This window comes from Cinclus cinclus, chromosome 2 (assembly GCF_963662255.1).
Source record: "Cinclus cinclus chromosome 2, bCinCin1.1, whole genome shotgun sequence".
Classification (NCBI taxonomy): domain Eukaryota; kingdom Metazoa; phylum Chordata; class Aves; order Passeriformes; family Cinclidae; genus Cinclus; species Cinclus cinclus.
This window is the reverse complement of record NC_085047.1, coordinates 103,632,150-103,658,705: the sequence shown is the minus strand read 5'-3', so window position 1 is coordinate 103,658,705 and position 26,556 is coordinate 103,632,150. Positions and strand designations below refer to the sequence as shown.

Here is a 26,556-nt window from a genome sequence, read left to right as displayed (position 1 = left end):
CAAAATAGTAAAACTCTGACATTGCAAAGCCAGCAAGAACATCTCATTTTTCCTGACTTAAATTCAGGCTTACTTTGGCTTTCATGTCACATCTGTTAAGGCTCACCCTCAAGAGTTAAAAAAGCACCAACCAAAAATATGCTTTTAAGGACAAGAAAGTGAGAGATTTCATTTTCAGCTTGGCACATGGACAATAATCAATGCAGAGATGGGATAAAGATGTCAAATCTATACAGAAATATTTCAGGACATCCTGTCTTAAATGACATCCAACTGAAATTCTGCTAGGTCACTAAATTCTGAACAGTTCCCTTCTTACCTTAAAAGAACAAACATACTTCAAAGGATACTTGCAAAACGTCTCTATCACCACAGGCAGATCGATACTTAGAAAGTTTTGTCGTGGCACAAAACTGCTGAGACTTACTGAAATGAAAATACACAAAGCATGAAAAGTCATTCCAGGGTTATAACATAATGAATTTTAGATTATAATTTTGCAGAAAAATCACATGTGAAATGACCCTCTTCCAGGATAAATAATCAATCTCAATAAGGGTTTGATTGCTTTTTTGTTTTTACAAGAGTGCAGCTATTATATTTTTCTTAAATGGGGCCACTATCACAGTAAAGTCACTTCACAAAGCACAATTAGCATTTCAGTAAAACTGGATCTAAAATACATATTTCAAGAGGTATCTTTAATCATAAAGACTCCACTGTATGATTCCAGTATTTTTCAAAGAAAAGAGATTATAGTTACCAGACTTTTTCAACATATGCAGTCCACATGCATACTGTGGATGCACACATGTATTTTCTCTAAAGGCCAGAAAGAATTTCTCTTGCAGCACCTGCAGAAGATCCCCCTAATGTGAGGCTGAGCTCATGGTGTACAGGAGTGGGAGAAATGGGGAGCAGAATTCTGGAGTTTCTCTGAGAAAGCAAAGGCTATGAGGGGATGCACGGCTGCATCACACAACACCAGTTAGCCAGTACTTAAGTAGCTTCTCTTCTGTGTTCAGATGGTAAGTGACTTCAAGATATAACTTGGTGCAACTCAAAGACCTCGGAGGTGGAACTCGGCATCCTTAAAAATAGTGACTGGAAAATTGCAATGTTAAGGACCACATGATCTGGAGTACTTTATCACTGTTCCTTGAAGGTGCACATGAAGCTTCAGTAGATTGCATGTCTAATGTTTCTGAGAGATTCTTCAAGGCAAGTTTAAGACCTGCCAGAAGGCACTATGTTAGTACAGGAATGTTCTATCCAGGTAGCATTCTGGGTCTGCCAGCACCAGGGAATGTTTGAGAACCATTCTGTGACAGCTGCAAAAAAGATGCCTTTCCTACTAAAAGGAAGGCACAGCAGGGTCTTATCCCCAGAAGGAAGAGGCTAGGATAAATTAATGCAGAATTAGAAAACCACTTGAAAATAAACTTGCATAGTACAACCAATACTCTATCTTTAAAGAACAACTTCAGATGTGAGCTCCCAGCCACAGCGGCCTGAATTTTCCCTACTTATGTGGAGAATAGTTATAGCCATAAGAAATACATCCATCCACACAGATATTTGAAGGCAAGAGTTCAAATCCCACTCAATACAAACATCCCTTAGGAAAGGAACAGTTTAGTTTAACCTACTCTTGGAGAAATTTTAACCATAGGCTAAGAGAACACTGGAAACATAATATACCAAAAGTGCTGCTAAGTATATCTTACTTAAGAGTGAGATCAGATTTCTTCAGGTTCAATAAAGAATTCAAGGACACAGCAACAAAGGTGAGGGAAAGTAGTTCTAAAGGCACAGAAGGCAGAGAACTGGTCCATTCAGTCATATAAAGACATTTTCTTCTGTTAATAGGCACCCTTCTGCTAAGTCCAGCCAGCAAACACACCACGGGTTTGAAAGATACGGACAGCAAGGAGAACCAAAAAAAGAATGGGTTTGGTGTGGAAACAAGCAGAGAACTTTTCAGTATCAAAACTGCCAATGTGCTTGAAAGTCACGATTTTGCTTAAAGCTTAAGACTGACCTTTGATTTAGGGGAACTAAGAGAAAATAAATCTGTTGGATGACTGAGTGGAAAACACAACAGACAGACATCCTGGACACCACCCAGCTCAGAAAGTCAGAGGTATTTAAGTCAAGCACAGAATCATAGAATGATCTGGGTAGAAACGTCATCTTGTTCCAACCTCCCTGGCACAGGCAGGAACGTCTACTGGGTGAGGCTGCTCAAAACCCCAGACAGCCTTGCCTTGAACACTATCAGGGATCAGGCATCAACCATTTCTATGGGCAACATGTTTCAGTGCCTCACCATGTTTAGTGAAGAATTACTTCACTGTATCTAATCTCTTTCTAGAAGAAAGACTGTAGGATAAACCACTGATCATCAGATATGCAACTGGGAAATTCTCTGAAACATTCTGTGTGTTTGTTTAGTAGTTTTTAGTACCAAGGCATTATGGCAAACAAATAGTTGAACCACAAAAGCCCAAAAGATAAAATATTTTCCCTTATACCCATTCTACACACAGAATTACTCAACTAAATGCAGTATTTTATTAAAATACTTTTAATAAGCATTATTAAAGTAAGTTTTAGACTTATTATAAAAATTACATTGGTTAACCAAGCAGACATCGCAGGCTTCTGCAGCTTGATACAGGGCCTTGCCCCAGTGCAGGTGCAGGACTTTGTACTTGGCCTCATTGAACCTCATGAGGGCTCTTTCCAAACTTGTTCAGCTTGTTGGCTTCCCATCCTTCAGGTGTGCCAACCACACCATTCACCTTGGCACTGTCTACAAACCTGTAGAAGGTGTACTTGTTCCTGCAGGAGGGAGGCTGTTTCCTAGCCCTTGGGTGAAGCATGCCTGATGGGATGTGCTCCCCTGCTTGGGAGGGCAGATTCCCAGGAGCACCCCGAACTCCATTCTCACACAGCCCCACACTGGCTGCCTGCTCATTCCAGGGCCATGAGGTCACACAGCCCCACGGTGCTCCAGCAGCTCTCCATGAGCACCTTGAGTGCCAACCCCACACAGCCCTGCCCTGGCTGCACAAGGCCATGAGGTCACAGAGCCCCATGGCACTGCACTGGCCATAAGAACCAACTGCTCAGCTCCCATCCCTAACTGCAGCAGCAGCAGCAGTGTGGTAGAAGGGGGACCATGGCTCTTGTCCACCGTCTTTTCCTCTCCTTCCTCATCCTCCTGATGGTCCTGCATCCTGGGACTGCCAACTATTTTCCACAGACATCAAACGAAGCAGGTAAGCTGCCAGGAGGGGTCCAGCCTTTCATGGGCTAGTGCAGTCTTCTCAACAATATGTTTTTCCTCCAGTGCTTTAGTGAGGGTTTCCTCTGTGTGAGTGCTCTCCTGCTAAAAGCATCCCAAGGGTCCATCTCTCCTCCAGGGGTGTTACACATTGTGTTTGAAGAGTGCTGAGCTGCCAGCTCAGAGGTTCCCAGGTCCTCCTCTGCAGCTCTGGCAATCCACTGACATCTGGCTCCCACTTTGTTACCTGACCCCCATCCAGTGCTTCCATACAGAAAAGCAGAAGATCCCAACATGCAATGGAAACATTTTTTTTGTGCTTGCCTCTAGCTGACTCTCTAGCAGATTCTCTGGCAGCCTGGAAGAAAGATGGTTTGGAGCCCTTGGGCAAGCCTGGAGCATGTAAGTTCTCAATGTGCCTTCCTTTGAAAGAATAATTATCACTAACATGTCAATAGCTTATTAAGGAGCAATTTTCTTTAAGATGTTGAGGCTGATGGCTTGCAGAAATCTCCAGTCATCAAGCATATGCGGAATCCCACAGGTAAGTTAGTTGGAGGAAGGTAAATTTGCCTTTTAATCTTCCTTCCATGTGAAATGCAAGTTGCTCATTCCAAGGCTGATGCCAGCCACTGGCATGGCCAGGTAATCGCTGTTCTGTGGTCAGCACAGGATGGGTATGAGCAGCAGGCTCTTTCCCCAGTGCCTACTCTTGCATGTCACATCAGTGACCAAGCTGAAAGTGTGTTAGGTTCAAGACATGTGGACCCCATTGCAGAGATGATGAAAAACAGGACTCCTGCACAGGCATAGCTTCCCCTGCAGCTTCATCCCAGAGCTTGCCCTGAGTACCTAAACGGCCAAAGCACAAAAGCAGCCCCGAGCAGGATCCCTCTTGTGAGCTGAAGTCCACATTAGTGTTCTGACTCACATACTGGGCAGGGAAGCTAGAGGGAACCTCCCCACCCTCCTGCATCATCCATGCCTGAGCCATGCTGAGGCTTTATCTGTCTCTACTTTTTGGCAGTGCTGCCTGAATCTGGAGAAAAACAGAATAAGAAAGCTGGTGAATCTCCTCAAGCAGACCCAAAGCACTCAGGTACTGAGGAGTCCTGCTGGGGTCCCTTATGGGGAGACACATCCTGAAACCTGGGAGTGGCTGCAAGGGGTGCCCATGCTGAAGAAAAGGCAGACAGGGAGAGCAAGGCTCAAATGTCTCCTGTGAAGGTCTGACTCCATCCCCTTGGGGTGTGGGAGCTGGCCCAGAGAGGGAGAGCTGCAAGGGGAACCTCCTGGTGGGTTTTTGTCAAAGGAGTGACTGGCCAAACAGCAGTGCTCCCCACTGTGCTCTCCTCCTGATCATTTGAGTTCTGTTCAGAGGGACTACCTGTCCCCAAAGGGGTGGGAGTGTGCCTCCAGGACCAGCACTGGGGGGAAAACAGAGAACGTTCTGGTGATATCAAACGTGCTGCAGGTTTACCAGTGGTAAACTGGCAGAGGATGGGCTAACATTTTGAATTGCTCTGCAGAAATGGCTGGAGAAACAACCGAACAAGCTCCTAAAGCCCAGGAGAACACCGAAAGTATTTTTTGTCGTGGAGCAGGCTGTATGATAGGCATAGTGATAGTCCTGGTTGTCTTGCCAACTGGCGTACTGCTGTGTTCTCTTGCAATCTGCTGGTGGTGTGACAGAAAACGGTGAGTCACTGATCCCCCCACAGCTCCTGCTTCCTTCAAAGGCAGCTCACAGCCACAAAGCATTCCTAGACAGGCTGCTGTGCAGCAGCAAGTTAGTGGTTGGTTGAAAAGCTCTGCTGAGGCTTCTGCAGCTGAGAGCAGCTTTAACTGGCCTCTTACCTTCTGGGTCTTCTCTCGGGGAGCCTACTTGGACTGGAGCCGGTGTTTGCTCAAACTGAGCCTGCCTGGACAAGACTAGCTTGCATGAAAGACAGGCAGAGGCAAAACAAAATCAGGATGAAAAAAAGTGGAGGGTGGTATTGCTCCAGAAAGCAAGAGATGCATTGGCACCTGCTGCTGACCAGTGAACCTGCCCAGAGGAGTCCCCCTGCTTGGTGGTGGCTCTGCCAAGGTGCACCAGCAGCTCCACTCACAGCGGTAAGCCCTGCCAGCTCTGGGCCCTGCTGTGGAGGAGAGTCCCTGTGTCCCACCTGCAGCTTAGCCACCTCCTCTCTCCACAGGCCTCTCTCTGGAGACCAGCAGGAACGCACCGGCCTGATCACATGCCCAGACAGCCAGAACAGTTCACCTGAACCTGCCCTGCCACTGCAGTAGCCCTAAGAGACTCACACATTTGATCCCCCAGCTATCCCTCTTCCCTGCCCCTCCTCAGCTGCCCTTCAGCAGCTGTGGGAACTGCCCAGCCCCAGCCACAAACCTGCTGGCCCAGCGCTCCAGACAAAGCTGAAGATGTGCCTGCCAGGGTAGGGGTTGGGCTGACAGAAACACAAGCAACAGCTTCAGGGATTGGCTTTTTGTCTGAATAAAAGGGACAGTCTTCACACAAGTATTTGCATAGTATCAGAATATCCAAAGTTGGAAGGGACTCACAAGGATCATCAAGACTAACTCCTGGCCCTGCACAGGACATCCCCAAGAGTTGCACCATGTACTGAGAGCACTGTCCAAATGCTGCTTGAACTCTGTCAAGCTTGGTATTGTGACCACTTCCCTGGGGAGCTGTTCCAGCGCCCACCCATCCTCTGGGTGAAGAACCTTTTCTAGATTCTTTAGATTCTTTTAGAATCTGATCTAAACCTCCTCTGGCACAGTTTCAGGCCATTTCCTGGGGTCCTGTCACTGTTCACCAGAGAGATCAGTGCCTGCCCCTCCACTTCTCAATGTGAGGTTGTAGACCATGTTGAGGTTTTCTCCAGGCCGAGGAAGCCAAGTGACCTCTGCTGCTTCTCTAATGGTTTCCTATTTAGACCCTTCACCATCTTTGTAGGCTTCCTCTGGACACTCTCTAATGGCTTTATAGCTTTCTTGCATTGTGGTGCCCAAAACTGCCCCCAGCACCCAAGGTGAGGCTGCCCCAGTGCACAGCAGAGCAGGACAATCCCCTCCCTTGCCCGGCTGGCAATGCTGTCCCTGATGCCCCCCCAGGACACAGGTGGCCCTCCTGGCTGCTAGGGCATTTGTGGCTCATGTTCAACTTGCCACTCACCAAGACACTCAGCTGTCTTTCTGCAGGGCTACTCTCCAGCCTGGCATTACCCAGTTTGTCTGTATGCACAAGTCAAGTGACATCCAAAGCAAACAACTTGTCAAGTTGAAGGCCAGTATCAGAACATCTGATCAAAACTCCCTTTCATGAGCCAAAATGGCTGAGAGAGCCAGTGTATTCAAAGATTTCAAAATATGCACACTGTAAAACACTGCAGTTTCAAAGCTTGACTGCCTCTTGACAAACACCTAATGGCCGCTACCAAGTCACCATCCTGAACCTGAAATTATGCCTACATTGAGAATGGATCATTGATCTTCTTCCCTCTTTGTAACAATAAATTGTTGTCACTGACAGCCACTAGACATGGATCTAAACCCCAAACCTTGCTGCTGAAGCAAGCTCGAAACATAGATAAACTCTTCAGGAAGTTGCTGGACTGAGGTCTAGAGATTGCAATAAGAAGCAATGAATTTTGTGGTTGTAATGGATCAAGCCTAATGGTAGTAGGCAAATCCTCTGAAGAATAACAAAAGAATTACAGAAATTATGCTCTACAGGCTTGTCTATAAAGACACTGCTGAGAAGAGGTGAACAGCAATGAGCCCGGGTGAGAGAAAACAGTCACTGTTTTCCCACTCTAATTAAACAATTCTTTGACCTGGAAATAACATTTCTTTTGTTGGCTAATGCTAGATGGTGTTGGCAAATATTGAGAAGAATTCACAACAGACATAATTTTAATTGAAAGTGACTTGGAGACTAGGTTGACCAAAGAGCTTTTCAAAACTTCTTCATGGGGGAAAGGGCATGTATGCCACGGAGAAGACAGACAGCATGGCATGAGATATTTCTGTGTGGTCTCCTGAAGACCCATATGTGTAATCCTTTAAACCTGAGTTAAAAGCAATGAAGGACCATCCTCAGCTATAAGGGTAAGCAAACTTGGAGCTACTGAGAGAACAGGCTGTACCAGAAAGACCTTCACCAAGGATTATGGCTGTTGTTGCTCATAAACGTACCCAAAGCCAGGCAGTGCCTTTTTTTTTTTTTTTAAGAAGACTTGGATACAACAGAAGTAGGAGACTGGTCAAGCTTGAGGAAATGATCTTCTAGGTAAGTTCCATATTTCCATGAATTAAATCTTACAGTTTTTGATCTATGATGGGCAAGAGTAACATTCAGGGATATGATGTTTCCTCAAGTAGTGTGAATTCCTAATACAAATCTTAGTCACCAGATTCTTCCCAAGCAACAAGGGCCACAGAAGGAAGCAAAAATATTGCACAATTAGAAATGAAATGAGGAAATAAAACCCCTCATACATAATAAAAAAGAAACACTGCAAATTTGCATGGCAGTACTGACAAGGCCCTCCATTTCAACCTTACATATCCATTTTCCAACAGAGGAAGGGAGTCTAGAACATAACTAGCCTGCAATAAAAATAGTTTAAAAGACTTAATACCATATGTATTGAACTGACAGTATGAATTTATATTGGATAATATTAGATATTTTTTACAGAAAGAATGTTAATTAAAAGCATTACTCAGTATGTCTGTCCCAAACAACATGCACTCCTAATCATCTTTCTGTTCTAGTTTTAGCCAAATCTCTATCATTGTAAGTTCATTTAGGATTATAATTCTTTAAAGTTTTGCTATTTTTTAAAAATACTGGAAACAAATGTTATATATAACCTCCATATCAACAAAAAATATTTTTATTAGGATATTTTAATTTGAGGCAACAGAAAGATTTAATAGAAATAAAACTGTAGAGACTATTTCTTCTAAGTACCTAATATGGATATACTTTTTTAAAAAATATGTCATCTGGAAGTTATCTTCAAATGAAAATATGAAATAACTACTGCTTCTCCATAAATCAGGACTACCATGATAACAATACAAGCCTAAGCAGAAAATAATGTATGCATAAGTTTAGAATGTTATTCAAACATTGCTTTAGTGACATTTCTAGATAAAGTATAGTCACAGTACACACTAACACTTCAACTCCTATATTATGTTGTGTGTTAAATGTAGCACCACTCTAAAAAGAATATTTCCTGCAGGCAGAAAGATCACACTAAAGAATAAAGTATTCCACTAAAACATAGTCCTATTTCAAAGCTCACACAGTAGAAGAAATTATTTTCTTTTTTAACTGTAAAAAACAGTGACCACATTCTGATCAATCACATTTGGGAAAAAAAAAATCAAAAACAAACCCACACCAAACCTGCTGGCCACAGCCAGTCCTGTACAGTGCAATGCCTAGTCTGAAATATTTAGAAGTTGCTTCATTGGAATGCATGAAACTCTATGATGCAGACTGCTTGCTACCCAAGCCAGGATCCTATCATTTTAGGCCTAGTGTTTTTCCAAAGGGAACATGGATTGCATTTGCAGCAAAGCTGATAATAAAATCAAACTTCTAGCTTTCAAAGAAATACATTCAGTGCACAATTCCAAGGGTAAATGACTTTAAAATTCTGCTCCTATATGTGTGTGCAAACACTATTTTCACAAAGTAACTTCTTAAAGAAGAACTACCTCTTTAAATGCAATAACGTGCTTTCCTGACTTCTGAAAGGCAGGTTCAATTTTTCAGCAGAATTACTGCAGTGGGAAATACCAACAAAAACTCCATAGCTCCAAAGTATTAAAAAGAGACCAACATCAACTGTTCCTCAGTACCAATAGTTTGTATTGTTAAAGACCAACAAAAGGAATTCTGAATGATTTTAAAACTCTATTCTTAAAATAAGTTGCTGTGTTTGAAATAAATATCATCAGATATAGTAGTGTATGTTGGTAACACACAAGTGAAAAATGTTTTCCTCTTAAATGGCATGAGGTCAGAAGCAACAAATGAAGAGATCATTTTTTGGGCTTAAATGAGAGTATGTTGTAAAAAGTTGAAATAAATAACTCCTCAGAGTATCAAATAACCAGTATGGAAAAATAAAGACTGATAGATTGACTAAAAGTATGGTATCCAAGAATGTTAATGGATTTATACCACAAGATTTCATCACTGTTTCTAAAGCTCTTTTGTACCTAATTCCAGTGCTTATTCAGAAAAGTACAATGCCTTCCTAAAGAGATACTTCCAAAGTGTTTGAGGTAAAATCACCCTGAGAGTTTCAGCTGCCTGTGAAGAAGAGATACCTTCCTCACAGGAAGGAATAGTAATTTAACACTTCAAACTTCTTAAAGCCCATCTGCAGCTCATTTTCACTATGCCACTCAAACTATCAAGTAGGATGTTGATGAATTTGTTCATTCTTCCCATACTCAGTTCAGGAGCAGAATTACTTTTTATTTATATAAGATGCCCAAAGGAGAGTCACAGTGAACGTCAAAGGAACTAAAATTTTATGTCACTTGATTTAGGGCAGCCAAATGAAAAAATAAATCAGGAAAAAAACTATGTTGTGATAACACTTGTGGCTCAGTAGTCACAGGAATCTGTCACAGTTACTTGGATATTAGGTGTCATTTAAGCAGTCACACTAATATTCCCAGCAAGGTGTTGGAGTAAGGTGCCCTAGAGATTTTGCAATAGCATTTTGAGACATTTATGTGCCAGGAAAATGCAAGTACCTGGTTCCTATGACTAATCTGAATAAGATCTGTTTTAGAAATACCCATTCATACTTTTCTGAAAAAACAACCATCTCATATCACATATGGTTTCTATTACCTTCATAACTCATTGCACTGTGAACATTTCATTTTAGGCCTGAGTAGTCCATGTCTCTCCACTGGCTGCAACAAGAAATGGATTCTGCTTAAAACAAATTAACTAAGAAGCACTCCAAGACCTTGTTTAAGCAGGCAGGCAAAGGAAAACATATTAGAGATTGTTTTTGCTGAACTTTCAATAAATAATACCAACCTGTGTACTGAAGATGCATGGGGTGTCCTACATAGAGCATGTCAATATGGGGTGGATGCTTTACCCTGATTAGCCTTGTTTGGTTCTCCAGAGAAGGAGTCACACAAAAGCTTGGAATGAAGTCCTTATGGCAATCCATGTTGGTTCGACAAACTTTGCTGGCTTCAATAACTTTTCGTGCTGGCAGACAGGCATACTGCAAAGGGATTAAAATCATTATGAAAGATAAAGATATGACCCAGCAGATCAAAATGAAAGGAACAAAATACCCGGTTAAGCAAAGAAATGCCTCACTGATAGAAGCCCATGAACAGCTAAAATCCAATTATTCCCCCCTAATTTTTTATTGTCATATCCTGATGAATCTCTACCTGATGCACATTCAGCCTGACATTCCATACTTTGTAGTGTGGAAGAAAGGGTATGCACATATATCAAAATAAAAGCAAACTATTTCTAGAAAAGTACACACACGCACAACAAAAAAATCACAGCATATAAACACAGGTCATTGATTTCCAATGGACAGAGCCTATATCAACATCTTAGTGACTTATCTGTTCAAGTTGAAGTTTTAGCAAATAAACCAACAAACCCACCAGGTGTTGGTAGCTAAGAAACTGTTCCCAACTAAGATGAACACAGGGACTCAATGCACTGCTGTGCCCCAGCCCCTGCCTATAACACTCCTTTCACTCTCTGACAGACCAGATCTTTCTTGCTCCCCACAGGCCAAAGACAATACAGCAGAAGGGAACAGGAAATCAGTTTTCCCTTTCATGACTCTCGTAAAATCTCAGTGGCACTTTTCCTTTTGTTCTAAAAAATAGAAGCAAGGCATCCTAATCTACTACTTGCCTTAGGAGGAAAAAGAAAAGTAATTTCTACATTCTCAGCCTGATCATAAATGCATGAGTGTCAGAACCTCACGATTAACCTTGATACAAATTCCTTCTATTTTAATGAGGGAGAGGACACACTTTCAAAAACTGCTGCATAGCACTGCAAAGACCATTTAAAAAAACTGTTCAAAAACTCACAGCCAAAGGACACTTGAAAGTCACAAGGTCTCAAGCTTCCTGATGCTTTTATTTCTTCCCTGTTCATAAGTAGCAGCTACAAGCTTAAAAATATTCAGGCTGATTGGGATAGGGATTTATCAAATCTTGCTGCCACTGACATATTTCAAATAAACCACAGAAATGTGTTCAAGTCTTAGTGGTTAAATACCACAAAAACACCCTGGAGTGGGAAGTTTACCACTGTAGGAACTGTAAACATAGCAGGTTTGGAACAAATTTATTTGAATTTCTTCGGGTATTTATCACTAGAGTCAGAACAATAACAAACTGGTATGTGTAGAAAAGTTTACACAGTTGATTCTTGTGCTCTTTGGCTTGTAAAGAATCAACATAAATACTCCATCACTGTCAGTATGGAACACATATTTTAACAAACATTGATGTATTCTCAAAGAATCGTAGAATGGCTTGGGTTGGAAGGGACCTTAAAGATATCTCATTCAAACCCCAGTCATGGGCAGGGACACCTTACCCTAGACCAGGTTGTTCAGAGCTTCATCCAGCCTGGCTTTGAACACTTCCACAGATGGGGCGTCCAAAGCTTCTCTGGACAACCTGTGCCAGTGCCTCACCACCCTCACAGTAAAGAATTTCTTCCTAATGTCTAATCTAAACCTGCCCTCTTTCAGTTTAAAGCTGGTCCTCTTGTCCTATCCCTACATGCTCCTGTGAAAAGTCCCACTCCAGCTTTCTTGTAGCCCCTCCAGGCACTGGAATGCTGCTAAATCTTTTTATAAGGGAGTAAGTCAAAATCCTATTCAGAAACTTTGTTTCTACATGGCAAGAAAATCAACATGGTGAAAAAAGATTCAAGTATGGGCCCTCATTCTGAGAAACTGCACAATCTCTAGGACCTTCTCCTGCATGTTTTTATTTAAATTTAGGGAGCAGCACGGCTGGCTTCAGACAAATTAACTAAACAGACAGCCCAGGGTTTTGCTTTCCCTGTAGTGCTCAACACCTTTAAAGACTGAAACACCTAAATAAGCAATTCTGACTTCTCAAAAGTTGATTGTTCTCACCAGTATTGTGCATCCAAAATACTGAAAATAACTGAGGTATCCTTCTGCCTAAAGGAATGAGATGTCTATGAGATTTTTATGATTCTTCCAGAGACCCCGTGTTTGTTAATGGGAAAAATCAAACTCTTTAAGCTGTGGCTTAAAAAAGTGGCTTTTTAAGTTGTAATTGGGAGAACAGTATACATGCACACATTTACTACAAACTGTAAGTATCCTTAAACACTTGAATATGCTGCATAGGTGTTAGTAAATATTACTAATTCAATATTAAAAAAAAATAGATTTACCAAAGAGAATCAGCAGTTTAGGTAACTTACCAGATGGCTGTCCAACTTATTGCTGTATGAAAAGCAAATGTCTGTGAGGCTGTTGTTACTACAACATTCAACTGTGCCATCAAGTCTTCTGTAGACTAAAGAACATAGGCATAGAGCAAATAATATTATTTGCTGAAAAAAAATTAGTCTCTGAATGAAGTAAAACAATCATCCTGCAGCCTTCAAGAATTACAGTAATTCACATGCCCTAGCTGAGGCTCAACTAAAAAAAAAAAAGCTTCACCACCAACATATGTGAATGTCACATGATTTCAGTGACATCACATACTGATTTTTTCACCTTAATAAATCTCCTTGAGAAGCTGGGGATCTACCACTGCAATGTTTTGAGCATTACAAGTTGCAAAACACTTTTGTATCCATTGTCCCTAACTAGCACCAATGGTTGGCATAGAAATTTGTTAGCTACTACTGTACTGATTTCACTGGCTGGCTATGGAAATGGCCAAGACTCAAAACACACATTTTAAATCAGGAAAGCCTTCCAAGCTTTGAAGGCTGCAGCAGTGAATAAATTATGTTTTAAACCATGATTTAACTATTCTGGTAAAGAATCTTTACACATATGCTCTTTAAATGAATTAAGCCTAACTTACTGTCCAACAACAGCTTAAACACACACAGGTGCAGAAGAATGGTCACAGTAAGGATCTGTATCACAGAAGCTGCAGGCCCTTCTTCAGGCAGATCAAGCCTGTGATACTGGTTGCTGATTTATCACTGCATAACCTGCAATCCACTGACATGCAGCTTTATGCCTGGGGCTTACAGGTGCAAGCACTGTTCCGTACAAACCTTTTTTCAGGTACCCTGAGGCTAAGAAACCACATATATTTCTGAATAGCAAGCAACCATGAAATTAGTTTCCTTATAAACTACATTGAAAACACTATTTTTTTTTTAATTTCAAGAAGATCCTTAGGGTATTGTTTTTTCTCTTCAATACTCAGTTGAATACTTCAATTGAACTTCAATACTCAGTTCACTCTTCAATACTCATTTGTTTTATGGTCAACTAAATGGAGTCCATTTGCTACATACATTTTTATCAATACTCTGTATTTATGTCAAGTTGTGAACTGTCAAGATTTTGATAAATGACAGCTGCTGGAGACCAAACAGAGTTCATTTAATTTCAGAGGAATATTTCTCACTGCTGGAGGCTTATGACTCTGAAAATGCAGACAGACTGGTCTGATTAGAAGACAGCAGTGGGGACAATGGGCTGCTAACACAATACAGCAACCAGGCTTAGAAGCAATACTGAGTCTCCAGCATTAAGCCTCTAGTATTTCAATCTAAATATGACTGGTTCATCTGCAGAATATGCAGTTTTATTAGCCATGACTCCAAAATCACACTTCAGAGAACAGCAGAATCTGAGGATGGATATATCTACTCACAACATCTGAGAACTGGTTCTTGCCATACCTGCCCAGCTGAAAGCACGGGCCAATGTTGCACTCCTCTTCATAGGCATAATCCAAGCTGTCAGACCCTAAAAGCAGGTTCTTACCCATATTCTAAGAGTTTCCAGTTTAAATATCTATCCTGCTACCAGTTATAAGATCATTTCCTTTACATACTTTTTTGAAAAAAAATTACTTAACCTCACAAAAGTAGTATAGTGCATCAAAACCATAAACATTTGAGTTACCTGACCTCCTGTTTATTTCCAGGATGATGGAAAAATGCAGTGACAATTTTAAAGGTCTGAATAGCATCCTATATGCTTTGCTCAGCAGCAGCCCCTCACCTCTGGAATCCAGCGTCCATGAATGCTTGCATGAAAGAAACTTTAGAGAGCTTCAGGGCATGTCACAAGATGCCCAGCCAATTTAACTTGACTGTTCTATTTTATTCTACTCAATTTTTGTTTGTTTTTGTAGTTTAGTTCACTTTATGGTTTTGGGTTTTTTTTTTCCTTTGTTTCGCTTTTTTTCTTTTTGCTTTCTTGGGGTAAGCCCTTACAGCAACAAGCACTCTAATGTATAAAAGGAAACAGAAGGAATAGACTGACTTCCAGAAGCAGTATGTGCAATCCAGACAAAACCGAGTCTGTGGGCAATGACATAAAACCCTATAGGGAGACATATCCAAAGAAATTATGGACATATCCATGATAAAGCACATCATTGGGTTAAATCATACAATTTGCAATGTCCTGCTGATCAAAGCTGTGAAGCAATGTGGAATTTACATCTGCAAAAGGTCACTGAGTTGATCTGTTTTATAGAACTTAAAATATAGGAGATAATTGTACTACTGCTAAGAACCAAGTTCTGCAGTATCCAGAAGAAGCAAACTTTGTTATTTGAACCATACAGGGTATTTGTACAGGATTACTGAAAGACAAGAGAAATTCCTATTTCTAGCCCTCCCTCCCTTTCAAATTTTACAAAACAGCATGGCACATTGGTAATTGCTTAAGACAGGACATCATATTTGACTTACAAGAAATCTGACCCCAACAACAAATTCTAAATTCAAAATAGTCTTTAAGACATGATAAAATTAAAATATAAATTAATTAACATACAAAATAATGAGGAGAGCACCTTAAGTCATACCTCTAGCTGGAAAGCTTAATTGCTGTAGGGTGGCTGCACTTACACAGTAGCCGACCTGTGACTTCTCTGAAATGTCTCCCAGACAGGAATTCCAGTCTTCCACATTATAAACTGGGCAGTCTTGTAGGTTAGTGACAAGGTCTCCCACAAAAAGACCTCTCGGTCCATTGGCAGGAGAATCCTGAGAACAACAGTGAAGTCAGTCATACTACTATAGTTAAAACAACAAGGATTAGTTTACAGTTCTACTGAATACAACGAAATCTTTAGGCTAAGACACTAAAAAATGGGGGGAAGGGGAGGGAAAAGGAAGTCTCCAAGCGTCCTGGAGACATCTTCAAATTTGAGTAATTATTTTTATATAGGTCTAAATGGTAAGAAAACCCACAACATAAGTTCAACTTAATACCCTGAACTTTTCAAGAAAGATGTACCTATACTTTCAAAGGTAATAAAGCATTTTAAGTGTCCCTCTCTACTGAGTTTTATCAATTGACTTTTAGATCCAAGAAAGATTGGATCCTTTCAGCTCTGCTGTTCAACTGTGCTGTATTTGATTAAGTCAGAAAAAAAAAATCATTCCTTTCCAGAATCCCAGAAGCCTATCTCTTCTTTGCTTCCAGCTGACCAAACATGGAGATCAGCTCAAAATAATCTTTAACATTAAAAACAGATAGCAGTAACTGGAGTGATAACTCGGTTTCCAGCAGCTTTGCTTTGTGCAAATACTGAAAAACAGTTAAAAACTCCTAGAAATAAACCTGCAAACTCATCTCAAATGTCTCAACAGTTTTATAGTATGCTAATTAGTATATTGTTATTCACACCACATTCCCTTATTTACTAATACTAAGATACATGAGACTGAAAGGAAAACTTTAAGTAAGAAGCTCATTATATTAGATACTGCAAAGGGCTGCACTGATCAAATCTCATAAGAGACACGGGTACATTTCAGGTCACAAACCATATAATATGGAAACAGCAAATATTCTTCTTACCTCTGCAACCTCAGTGACAAGTGCCCCAACACCCGTGTAATAGAAAGGGAAAAGAATGGCTGGCAGCAGAAACAACACCATGAAACTGGCAACACCAAGAACAAAATTATGCCACACCCCTAAGGAGAAAGCAAAAGAGTTTTTCTAAATAAACACTAATAACAAAAAGCTGGTTTTTATATGATCCTACAGCTGCCTTCTAATCAACTTTCCTGAAATTACTACTTTAAGAATAAATGAAAAGTTGATTTGTGAACACAGGCATGAAAGAAGAGTACATAGATTACAAACTTTAGCTTCTATGGTGCCCCTTTGTAAGGGAGTGTTTTAGACAAACCTCTAAGACCCTGAGAATTATACTATCAAAAAAGACAGGAAAGCAGTAAGTCAGTGTCTAAGGTGTCATTCTAACAGATTAAGATTTTATGTAACACTACTTTTCTAAGTATGAGAGGGCAGTGTACCCAGAAGAAAAACTGGGCTACTGAATCAATTAATAAAATACAGTTTCTATCTACAGAGTTGTCTTCAATCATAAATATTTAAAAATAGTGGAATTAAATGTATTACATGTTACCTTCTACCACAATAAACTGTTGAATTTAAGAATGTCAATAAATAGGCTTAATTTCGAATACATACTGTTTGTCCTAGAGAGCAAGATGTCTGAAATTTACTTGCAATTCAGTATTTGTGACGGCAACTTACATTATTTTAATTAAAATTATTACATGTATATGTGCCAAACAAATTTAGAAAATTATTTGGAAAAAAGGTATCTTCTACAAGAAAATATGGACCTAAAGCCCCATCAAGAAACTAAATTGCACAACCAGCATTTCCTGACATGCTTTTTTGGGGAACGTATTTGCAATTGCCATCTTTATAGTATGTGGTTCTCCATAAGAAACAATGAGCCACTATCATAAGACACAGCAGGTGCTCATCACCAAAGCTTTAAGGTTTTCCACATTCAGCACTACACAAATTTTCTCATTTAGTTTGTGTTCTCGTACAAACAGTTTTGTATGAACATGCAGGAAAACTTTTCAGGTTGAAGAGTCTTTATTTCCTTCTTACAGTACTTCATCTTATTATGAGGATTTTGATTCAATTCTATACTGACAGTGGAGGTCCAGTGAGGGAATTCAATTAAATATATTTAAAAATCTATTAAACCTTCCTTTATTGCAGTGTATATAACAGAAATCATAGCATATGGCAGATTTATCTCCCCTGTCTATATTCTCACCTCTCTCATCTCACCTCACCTTCTTTTATGCTTCTAATGCTGCAGAAATGAGAATTTTTTGGAGTTCTTGAAGTAAGGGTTTGTAACCATTTCCACTTGTAGATGCTTCTTAAGGTAATTTCTTTCTATAGCTTTAATTGTATCTCATGGGAAGGCACCCAGATAGAGGAAATGTTTTTGTAATAAGTTCTCCTTATCTCACATACATACATTTATTTGCAACAAATCCAGAAGTAGTGAGCAAATATTTTAATTTTATTGTTTTAACCTTTTTATCTTAGAAATATTTTTTCAGCATAACAGCTTAACAAACGTCAAAAATGTAAAATGGAAACAAAATTCTTTTGTGGCTGCTACACAGTGTAAACTGAAAAATCACAACACTTAAAATAATAATGAAAAAAAGGTGCTGGAACTGCTAGTGAGTGACAAGGAATACTTTCAAGCAGCTAGGAAACAGGGACCTTGTTACCAAAATTGACACCATCTGATGTGTGGAATAGAGCAGAAAGTCTAAAATAGAAAGGTTTCAAACTCATCCCAGGCAATCCAGAAAAATAAACATGCTCTAAATGAGAATACTTGTAGAGGCACACCACTCATTCTACCTTCAACTTCAGCTTGCTAAAACAGCCTCATCCTCGGACACCTAATTCCTTATATTTAAAAAGAGACACTTTACACAGTCCTAAAACTCCTTAAAATAACTTATTAACTATTAATTATTTAAAAAAAGAGAAAAAAATTAACTCCCGTTAAAGACAAGATCAAATGTATTAAAAATTACCTCAGAAAGTAATACAAATATTTGGACTAATTATAAGAATGTGCTGCACAGAATTACTTTTTCATCTATCTAGTAGGCAGGGAATGATGCTATAAATATCACAAGTCTTAAAAGAACACTCATTTCCTATTCTTGAACATATGGTGCCATCTGCTGTACAAAAAATATATTTTTTAATTTCCAGACTATAGCTGGACTACAAAAAGAGTATTTGGTATTGGTCTCTAGTCTAGCTCTGTTACTTAGCTGCTATACAAAAATCTGAGAGCATATCTCTAAATTAAAATTCCTGAACACCAGGAATGTGGTTGTTTACTGAATATTGCATTTTACAATTATCAAGCATCCTAGTTCTGAAACATATCTATCATAAACTGTAAAAAAATGCATTTATTTGTTATAACTAACTGAAAGCTGACCAGTTTTGCAACGTTTGCTCCTGCCTTGTATTCCCCTATTTCAGGTTTCCCGAGAAACGTAAAACATTATTAAAGGCGTTTGCTTGTCATCAAAACATGGAAACAATTATTTTTCATTACAGCTTAGAATTGTATTTTTCTAGATAATGTCTCAGGAATCTATGTAAGCAAACCGTTTTGAAATTCAGTATCCCAGTAGATGGAATAGAAACAGATTAATTTGAGAAACATGGCTTCATAAAAGTTAGTCTATTGTAGAGTTATTTTTATTGATTCGAGTATTTGGAATAAAGATACATTTATTTATCTAACATTTGTAATTATTTACTTGATTTATGAAATCTTGAAAACATGTTTGCTAAAGGCTTCTGTATGTCCACCCTCTACATGATGTTTTAGATATAATATTCAAGAAACAACATTAATAACTAAACATTACAACAGACTGGCTGCTAGCCTGCAAAAGAAAAAACACCAGTACCAAGAACTGAACCAAGATGATAACTTTTCTATCTGTATTTCAGTTCTTTGGGAGCTACCTTTGCCTCTAGAAATAATCATACAAGTGGTTCAGGCACAATGACACAGTCCCAGTTTGACTTTTTGCAGCAACCAGGCTCTACTTCCCAGTAGCCAGAGACTCCAAAAAACATCAATTCAAAAACATTTGGAGGTTATCTGGAGCCATAAGCTATGATTATCTTTGGATGTTTGTGCTTATTTCCTTCTGATGGCAACATCAAAACACAGTGACCTGTATCATAACACAACCCACAGGTCAGTGAGTATCATTCACAATACTATTGAAAAATAGATTGCTCCTATTGCAGAAAATGGTAGTGCATTGTTCAAGGATGTTGACCTGTGACAGGAAGTCCTGCTCTCATAGCACCATTCCAGCTGAGTATTTCCCAGCTTGAGTGCTCCAAGGTTTTGCTACACAGGCCATACAATGTGCAGAAACATCCCAAACAACAAAAAAGACAGAGGAACTTCTGCACCTGGTGCAAGAGCTCTTTCTAATGAGAGGAAGATCAGAAACCACAGTTTTTCCCCAACCACACAACTGGAATTTCTTATGCACAACTCTTCTGAATTGGATCTAAAATATAATAATGTTTTTCATGACAGGAAATTTGCACTCATTTAAGATCATAGAAACTGACATCTCTAGTCCTGAAAGCAGTTCAACATAATGATCAAATGATTTTCTGAGATGCCAACACAGGTTCAGAACAGAAGGATCACTGTTAAGTAAAGAGAAGCTTTGGTACTTATTCATTCTAAACCTTAAATACTCAATCAAAGATTCACAAATGATACCTTAGAATAAGTAATGGCGCTAAGCAAAGATTTAATTAAAAGCCACAAACTATTACCTGCACAAAATATCCTTAACTGCTGGACAGGAGATATCAGCTGCAAGTGAGTTGTGAAGAGGTCAACAAATGCTCCAGGATAAACAATGAAGATAAAAATCCCAAATCCATTAAATCGTACTTGCTCTCTTAAAAAGAAGAAAAGAAAGGTGAAGCAGTATGACTGCAAACAAACAAAAATAAAAAAAGGATTCTACATAGCACACATTTTTTGACAACAAGAATGACTACAATTTTAATTATAAAACTAATTTCTTTTTATACTGTCAGTAATTGAAAGATAATTAAAGGATGTTTTCTGCAGTAGTTCCCACTTCTAAGCAATGGTAAAAACGTAAAGTTAAGTTCAACTTCTTTTTTGTCTCCTGGTAACAGTAACACATAAAAAACTTTTTTAAAAAACCTACCTAACTTTCATGTTAAGATATATTTCAACATTTGGGGTAATATTTCTTTTAAGTAAAAAAATGGAAGTCTGTAGGAAGCAGTTTCAACCTCTTCTATGTAAAAATATTTGCAAGAAGCAATTGCTTTCCTTTTAAAGAAACACTTCCACAGTTATGGAATTTTTTAATTACTCTCTTTCTCCTAAATGGAACTTATCGTATGTTGTAAACTAACAAAAATGAGGAACATTTCATCTGAAAAAATGAAAACAAGTCAAGAGGTTAAAAGGACAAATGCTAATTCCCTTCCAAACTTTCACACGCTACGATTCTATTTAAATATATTAGTAGCTGACACTATTACACAGATAATATTTTTTTCCAAGAGTTTTGCAATTACTTTTAAATGGAATTTTTTTGGAACAAATACATTAAGGTTTTTTGAAGCTAGAAAGTGTGTAAGGGACTTAAGAGAAGCATGGCAAAATCATGTTCCAAGACAAACCAGGCACAGATCAGCTAATCCCATATCTTTACTGAGGCAATATACTGGGTCTAACATTTTACTTATTTACATTTATCTATTTAACGTGTATATACACCAACAGAAGACAAATAATTATAAAAAATTATTCAGAATTAAGTCATACACTAATACTGGGAAGTTAACTCATCCCATGCTATACCAATTAATAATAGGCAGTTCAATGCCTATTCAGGATTTCACGACTTGGGTAAAAGATACACAGAGAGGAAGAAAAAAGACTTATTTGGTACATTCCTTCACAAAGCTAAAGCTCAAATATTTAAGTTCTTATAGTTCACAGCTAGTGTTTTCTAGAACTGAAGTTGGCAAAAGTATATTAGATTTCAGGAAGGCTAAGTGACTTGCCAGAATGATAAAATTTGCCCACAGCACAGCTTTTTAGTGAAGTTGATACTCTGAGGATTTACAGTAACAGCACTACAGATCCAACCTGTGCTAGAAGGAAAATAAAGAAGTTAAGCAGAAAACAGGAGCAGCAACACTGGCTGCCAGTGTACACTGGACCAACTAATTTCTCCTCTGGAAATAGCTGGAAAGCAAATTTTTTGACGAAAATACAACCCAAAATTCAATATTCAAAGCCTTTGCTCTAGACCTTGAATAAAGATATCACACCACTAAGATACAAGAATTATTCTTCCTTTTTGCTTAAAACGACCTCTGTAGTAACTCCTAGCTTCTCTGCAGTCTGCCAGAAACACACAGTATAAAGAAAGTTTTGTTGCCTCTTCCTGTGATGGGATAAACAAAAGGTACATCCTCCACAGAAAATTCCCTGTGCATATTTGAGGGAAGAAAGCTGAAAGACAAGCAGAGCACATGAAACACAGAGAGTCTCAAACCACTCCTTTGACTGAGAACTTTGGAATTACATAAAAGTTAGTACATGGGTTAAAATGCAGTCATGACTCCCTACTCTCAGGAAAATCAGAGAAACAACTTAGGGTTTTATGCTCAAAGAAGAGATAATGATGCTGTCCAGGAGAAATGTGTAGGACACCTGAACATCAGTCCCAGTAATCACTGCTTAACCTTTTTATACTAAAGTGGCATTTAACAGTAATGACTAATCTGTCAAATAATTTTTGTGAAGTAATCATCATAGTTAAAGACATTAAAAATATAATCTTTGATCAAAACTAACACATCACTGAGGTTAACAGGAGGAAATCGCATTTAACGAGTTATTGCTTCAACCTGTTCATATCATATTTCACAAGCTATGTTTAAACAAATCAATTAAAAATCTATTTTAAAGTATCATTGTGCAATAGCACAAGTTCTTTTCAAGTGCCACAGGTGCAGGAATACATTTGCTGTGTAACAAACAGGGCCACTTAAAAAAATGTTAAACTTGATGCTATATTTGCAAAGCAGAAGTCCTTTCTCATGATCTGTGTAACAGACATTGTATTAAAACTCTATCCTTAATTTGTACACCCTTCCAAACTTCAAATGCAAGGGAGCTAAGAATTACAGACTAAACAGACTCTCTAGATAAAACAATGCAGTGCTCGCAACATTCACGGGTAAGAAACTGCGCTGGAATATTTGGGTTTGTTGTCAGAGTACGAGAAAAGCAAAAAAGAAATTACCGAATAGCTGCCACCCCATGGCCGACTTCATGTATCACACCACTGATGAGGATTGCAGAGAAGAAATAGGTCAGCTGGCTGACCGGCAAATTGACACCAGGCACCTGTTGATGTGGGCATGACAACAAAACAAAACACCGGAGGAAAACAAGAGGTACAAAGACAAATCATTGTGCTCCTAGATTTGTGGCTCTCACTCACTTCTTCAGACCCACAACAGAATAGGGGCTGTTCTCATGCAGCACGATCAGTCTGCACCTCTTTTACTGACTTATTCAGTGTATTTTAAAATATATTAAAATATATTCTTTTGTTGAATGTTCTCCAGGCACAAAAGCTCTCTCCCTGCCCTATATATTCACCATAGCTCTGGCCAAATGCGTCCTACTCTATATTACAAAGTTTGAGAAGTTTATAAAAATGAACACAGACTTCTATTCAAATGAAATAGGCTTGACACTGTAAGCATTAGTTTAGAATTTCCTGCAGCCAGTCATGCAGCTATAGAAAAGATCCACCTTTCAAAAGAAAATAAAAAAACTGCATGGCACTTTAAAGAGTATGAACATGAAAAGTTCAAAAATGAGTTGACAGCTGAACAGTCTCTCCCTTCTCTCTTCCTATAAAAATCACGTATCCCAGTTCACAAGGTCAGGAAAAAAAAATAAAAGGTAATTTTCATCTATTCTTCAGGTTTTGGTAGTCTACACCTGGCAATTCAACCTCAAAAAAAAACCCACCCTGAAATGAGTAAACTATTTAAATTTACCTAAGATATAATATGCAGGCCCCTTATATTTTTCCCGTTGCTGTAGATTCCCACCACTCCCAGGTCCTTCACCGTGCTTGTCATGAAACACCAACTTCTTCAAAGTGCTCACTAGTCAAGGCATGAGGAACCATCCCCTCCTTCCTCCTGATGGACCTTCATCCTGCTTGGTTCCATCCCCCTCAGCTTCTGGGCTGCAGTGGCATGATCTGCTGCTTGCTCTGGGGCATTTCTCCTGTCAGATCTACAGCTTTTTCTACTCAAGGCAGGCTGCACTCTAGTATGCTCACTAACAACTGAGGCGAACACAACCTGAATTGCAATCCAGCCTCACAAAAGAGATGCTGTGGGCAAAATCTCCCAGCCTGTCTAGAACTCTATAAAAATCGGCATGGTGGAAAACAAAAGGCTGCACATCCCACTAGGTAGGTTGGATTCTACCTTTGTTCAGTCCTGCACATTCTTCACTTCTATGTATTTATTTACCCATGTCTCAATAGGTTGTTGAGACAATCTAGCTGAAATAGATTCTTCAAAAGAATTCATTAATGTTAATCACCTCACACATTCTGTCCAGAGTGTGATGGTGACCAAGGAATTTACCTTAACTGGCTCAGCTTTCATACATGTGGCACCTCACAGTATGAAAGGCAGCCACACTCCATTTCTTAAACATCACTGCTTGCATTACAGCATCAGCTGGTGGCACTAATGCATCGTTTCAGTGGCACTGCCTCTGCAGTGGGAGGACAGATGGTAACAGCAAGAGTTGCCATCTCAATTCCACCATGACTACAGCCTGCTAGAACACAGCACCAGATGCTTTCAGACTTTACGTCAAATAAGCTATTTTAAGATTCACCTAAAACAGAAGCATCCTCTCATGAAGTGTTCCGAAACCAATAGCAGTATTTTGTTAAAAAGCATACTGTCTTGTATTTTATGGCCTTCTGGAAATGCCTTCAGTAAAAGAAGATCCTTTGCCTGCAAAGAATCTGCCTCTTTCCTACTTTTGTCAGTAGGTAACCAACACGAGGGGGCAGCTGAAGAGAAACAGCCCAGTTACCTACAGACAGGTGTTTTAAATCAAGTACATGACTGAACAAAACAGGAAGCATATAAAGATCTTAATAAAATATAAGCAGAACTGTTTCTCCCTCTCTCCACATGCAGAGGCTAAAGGCTGAACAGCTTTATGCCACAGGCTAAAATTAAGTTTACAAAGAAAAAGTGGGGTTTTGCTGTTTTTTTTTAAACTAATTTACTGTCTTCCAGGCAGTCAAATACAAGTAAATAATTTACATGAACAGGTCCTCCTAAGTTATTCTTCACCTCTTTGCAACTACACAAGTCTCTTTTTGGTGTCAATTTACACTAGCACATTCCCCTTAAAAAGAATACTGAATACTGCCTTTCTCCTAAAGGCAGAATTATACAACTGTGACCATTCAGAAATGAAAGAGTGAGGTAAGAAAGGAAGAGAACCACAACTCAACTTAGGAGAAGTAACCTTATCCCCACACATGATATTACTTTATCCCTATCTATTAAACTGTTTTCAGTGCCAGTCAATCCTTGGTTTGAATGCAGTGCTATTGCCAGTAGGCTTTCATTGAGGAAACAAGTCCATATTGAAATTGTGAACATTATCCTGCTTTTCTACTTTCATTGTTCCAGTTCACACCAGATAAATTCCAAAGGCTCATTTTTACTTTGGTTGTGTCTGTGTTACTTTCTCCAAAGAGCAATATATTGTAAATGACCACTTTACTCTGATGTCACAAAAGTAGATGGATCCATACAACACCTCAGAAAATGAAGATGTAAAGGAGGCTTTCCTTACTCCAGAAAGGTTAGGACAGATCCTGTTGGAACATAAGTTACAACATTTTCTGTCTCATGTTCAGCTCATGCCCTCCAGGATGCACACACTGGCCACTCCTGTCTGTCCCTGGAGGTAATTCAGGAGCAGGCTCTGGACAGGGTACAGCAGTGGCAGTGACAGCAGTTCTCCCCCAGGTCTCGCTGCCTGCTTTTTTCCAATACTGAGTTTATGGCACATGCTAAATTAGGCTTCCTGCCTCATGCCATTCTGCAAGTCTAGCTGCATGCAGTCAGTTTAGTGCTTACAGGAAGGTCTATTGTGTCTGCACACAGTTCTCAACGTCTGTTCACTTGAATAGCTGAGTACTTAAACAGAGTAACATGGCTGGGCACCTCTGCTCTAAGCCATGTAGCAGAAGGCAAAACAATCCCATAAGACTTTCTGAATTTCTGGAAGATCACCATACATTTTGGCCAGATTGCACTCTTGGTATAAAAAAAGGTGACTAGGAACTCTTCCAGGTTAAAACCGTTGCAAGGCAATGTCAGTTCTTCCATTAGTGCCTTGTGAAGAGATTAAAAAGACCATATTTGGTCTCTCTCCTATCCTCTCTCTCCTATCCTGTGAAATGCATTCCATTCTAAAATCATACAATATACTGTCCAGAACCAGAAATCCATAAAACAATTAAATATATCATTGGACTTGAAGTAGATACTACCAGAAACAGCACTTGAAATTTCACATAGTAAATTAAGTCATAAGTCCTTGAAATATCTGAAAAATACCTCCTCACTAATGACTCCTTGCTTCTACTATCACACAAAGCTTTTTGCCCTTCTTTCCTTTTCCACTGCTGTTTTGTATTGCATTAAAAAAACAGAACTTGTCTCTTCCTGTCAGTTCCGTATGAGCTCTCCAATCTTTAAGGTCACCAGAGCATCTACACTACACAGCTCACAGGAAAGGAGTACTTAACTCAGTTCTATATACTTAGAACTATAATTTTATTCTTAGTACTTGAATTCAGGGCTTTTCAAAATTACTATCCAATCACCAATCCTGAGGATTTTTAATATAAACTCCTCCACACGTTTGCCTTCATTTACCATTTTACTATACCCACTCTCCCATTTTTAAGGCTGGTAAAAAAAACTGGCGCATTTTTATGTAGATGAACATCAGGAGCTGGGTTATCCTTG

The 26,556-nt window shown here is 39.2% G+C and overlaps 1 protein-coding gene across 1 annotated transcript in view; it reads right to left on the bottom strand.

Moving 5' to 3' along the window:
• Positions 1-26,556, bottom strand: part of MBTPS2 (membrane bound transcription factor peptidase, site 2) — a 34,757-nt gene that overhangs the window by 1,678 nt on the left and 6,523 nt on the right. The window contains exons 4-10 of the mRNA XM_062515151.1: positions 22,761-22,864; positions 20,233-20,360; positions 16,396-16,514; positions 15,395-15,575; positions 12,804-12,898; positions 10,383-10,578; positions 351-426 (exon numbers count right to left, since the gene is read on the bottom strand). Of these exons, the coding sequence (XP_062371135.1) occupies positions 351-426; positions 10,383-10,578; positions 12,804-12,898; positions 15,395-15,575; positions 16,396-16,514; positions 20,233-20,360; positions 22,761-22,864 (899 nt within the window). The remainder of the gene's footprint in view (positions 1-350; positions 427-10,382; positions 10,579-12,803; positions 12,899-15,394; positions 15,576-16,395; positions 16,515-20,232; positions 20,361-22,760; positions 22,865-26,556) is intronic.